This window comes from Mya arenaria, chromosome 12 (assembly GCF_026914265.1).
Source record: "Mya arenaria isolate MELC-2E11 chromosome 12, ASM2691426v1".
In the NCBI taxonomy this organism is placed as follows: domain Eukaryota; kingdom Metazoa; phylum Mollusca; class Bivalvia; order Myida; family Myidae; genus Mya; species Mya arenaria.
The window spans coordinates 55,643,229-55,646,438 of record NC_069133.1 but is presented as its reverse complement, the minus strand read 5'-3'; the positions used below and the strand labels follow the sequence as shown (position 1 = coordinate 55,646,438).

At 38.0% G+C, this 3,210-nt stretch overlaps 1 protein-coding gene across 1 annotated transcript; it reads left to right on the top strand.

The window, feature by feature from the left end:
- Window positions 1-810: 810 nt before the first annotated feature.
- Window positions 811-2,480, top strand: LOC128210803 (homeobox protein ceh-30-like). The gene is made up of 2 exons (XM_052915156.1): window positions 811-1,090; window positions 1,669-2,480. The coding sequence occupies exons 1-2, from the start codon at window positions 811-813 to the stop codon at window positions 2,478-2,480; spliced, it is 1,092 nt and encodes a 363-aa protein (XP_052771116.1).
- Window positions 2,481-3,210: the final 730 nt, after the last annotated feature.

The following is a 3,210-nucleotide window of genomic DNA, read 5'->3' as shown; positions in this document are numbered from 1 at the left end:
TTCAAGACTTCCCTATAAAACACAGTGACACATTTCAAAACTTCCCTATAATATACAGTGTCACATTTCAAGACTTCCCTATAAAATACAGTGCCACATTTCAAGACCTCCCTATACGATACAGTGGAACTCTTCAACAAACAATATAAGATACAGTGACACATTTCAAGAATTTCCTCTAAAAAAGTATGTATTATACAGTGCCATATCTCAAGACTTCCCCTTAAGACACACTAAAACATTTCGAGATTCTCTTTCAGATACAGTGGAACATTTCAAAAGTTCCTGTCAAAACTTCCATTTCCCCTGTTTTGTTTATTGTATACAATTAACTTAATTGAAGCATTTGATATTAATTGGTGCCCGGTTAATCCTTGGACAATTATCAATGGTTGATTATTATAACTAATTTTGTCAATTACCGCCTAATAAGGAGCGACACCCAGCAAATTTGAATGACCAATCAGCGCACAATGCATTTCAAAATAAGGGTTGAATGGTTCGATCAAAACTGCGATAAGAACGATTCTTTCAAATTGTTGACACCTAAACTGGTATTTATTATTTAGCGAAACCGATGTGGTCATCATTAAATGCTATGGTTGTTTAGCAAAAGCATCACAGAAGAAAGTTGTATTAAATGACTGAATATTTAACTTCGTAGACAAATGTTCTTGTTTATAACTAAGTAATCAAGACATATTGAATTAAACAGTCAGAAAATTAATTTGTAGTAAAGTATATTTTCAGAATCACAAAAGTATAATATTCAAATGATTTTGTGAACACTGAGGTTGAACTGTGTTGAAAATGACTTCAAAAGCTGAAGGGATAAGTGGTTCGGTCAAGCCTACCCAAAACAATAAACCGCTTAGTTTCTCCATTAACCGCATTCTTCATGGAGGAGATGACAATGCACCACTAGCAGACGACAGGTCAACTTCGCCATTGACCAACACAGAGTCGACTGCCCGACCTGCAGCGCATGGGTTGTGCGAGTCAGAAGAATATTCCAGAGTTCCCCACCTGCACGCGACCACAGTGCACCATTACGCACCATGCACGGAGGCAGACGAATGTTCACATTTCGGTAAGCTTCTTCTACATTCACAATTCATGGAGGAATGTTTAAGTTCAATGTCTCAGTTTGATTAAATTCCACACGCAATGTTACATTCACGAACTGTTGTTGCTAACTTCCAAGAAATACTGTTGGTTGGCTTACCCCTATGTTCACAAACTGTGATTTAACCATTTGTATGAACTGTTGAAAGTCAACATTTAGAACAAACTATTCAATAGGCAGATACAACAACACCATTTATTGCTGAATAAATTATATGTAAACGTATATAAACTTTTAAAATGTCAACATCCGAATTCAGTAAGCAGTTACAATAACACCATTTAAATGTTATTTTAGAATCATACATTTGGTCCAAGACCAAAAATCCATTTAAGCGTTTTAAGTTAAAATATATAGGGACATTTAAGCTCATTTTTATTATTGAAAATTGTAAAAGAATACTAGTAGTACAGACGTGCATGCCTTCGCCCATGTCATGCTGTAGCTTTCAACAGACAAACGTTTATTTTCAAGAGTAAAAACAATGGTTAGTGAATTGTCGATAGAAAACAATGTGTTTATATGTTTCTTTCATTTTTAAGAGAGCATAGAGCGTCCCCGTGCTTGCAGTACACCAGAGAATGAGTTTCCCTCACCGACCGCCACTTCAAACATTCACGCGCTCCACAGGCCACTTCCGGGCGCGCTTAGGTCCGCCCTCCACAGCCCGTACATGATCCCCGGTCGACATCCACTTACCAGCCACGACGCGTTCGTACATCCGGCAGTACACTGGGGCCACAGAACAGTTCCATGTGTCCAGCAAACAGCTAATTGTGTAAGGACAAGTGGTAGTGAAAATACTGAAAACACGGCTAAAATCGTAAAACACATCGAGACTAATGGTGGATTTCATTCCAATCGGAGCACACCGGAACCGGAAGTTCATTATGGTGCGTCTATTCACAGTGATAGAAGCTTAGACTCTATGGGTGAAAGTTACCACCAGTCTCCGAGTCCTTTCAAAACAAAGAAGAAGAAAACAAGAACTGTGTTTTCCAGAAATCAGGTGTACAAGCTTGAGGCAGCGTTTGACTTGAAACGCTACTTGTCAAGCGCGGAGAGGTCGGGACTAGCTGCTTCTCTTAACTTGTCCGAAACCCAGATTAAGATCTGGTTTCAGAACAAAAGAAATAAGTGGAAACGACAGATCAACGGGGAAATGGACGAAATCCCACTTCCTCCTGCTTTTGCGGCATCCTATTTGCAGACATCTTTTCCCCAATCCCCATTGACAAGTTACGGTCACATGACAGAAGCACGTTACGATCTTTTGCACAGTAGCTTCACTGTTCCGGCTTACTACTCACATCAATATGCCACGGAAAAAGTAGCTCCGAAATATTTGTATTGAAAATTAGATACTTATAGGACAAATGCATATTCGCTTACATTTTCATTAGTTGTGTTTTATTTTTTGTTATTTATTTGTTGTTGTTGTTTCGTTGTGATTTATGAACATTTTACCATGAAATAAAATTTAGTAACATTTCTTTCTCGTCCATATTTGAAATTTACGGAAGTAAAAGCATGCGACACAATGCTTTGTCTGTTAGAAAACATTGTAAGTTATAGATGATACAGAATATAAACTAATATATATATATATGAATCCAAGTACACTGGAAGTATACAAGAAATATATTTAAACAAAGAAGAACGGCGTAGATTGAACCTAGGCAGTAGAGGTTTAGTGTGTAGTCCCGATTTGCTATCGACTCAACTGAACTCATCTCATTTCTGACTTAAACCATCACACTCCGCAGTGCGTACTGCTTCAAAACAGAATTTTTTCCAATACTGTTCTATATAGTTTAAGAATTCTGTAATTATAGAAATTTCAATCTGAGCGCGTTCCCGGAGACACGTGAAGGAGGGACCGCGTGACAGTGCTATACACTGGTGCACATTACAAGAAGCAGGGTATAGCTCTAATCATAACCTAAGGCAGAATTTCCCTGTGTGGTGTCCTTAAATGAACGAACCACCGAGTTCTGCTGCTCTTTATTAATCTTTGTAGAATTGAGATTATCTGAGTTATGGATTTAGGTACGAGTTACCACAATTGTATGAGGATGAATCAT

Excerpts from the sequence above, each read along its gene's own strand:
- LOC128210803 (XM_052915156.1), top strand. The coding sequence starts at position 811 with ATGACTTCAAAAGCTGAAGGGATAAGTGGTTCGGTCAAGCCTACCCAA. Across the intron at positions 1,091-1,668 it reads AGACGAATGTTCACATTTCG|AGAGCATAGAGCGTCCCCGT; the intron begins GTAAGCTTCTTC and ends TTCATTTTTAAG.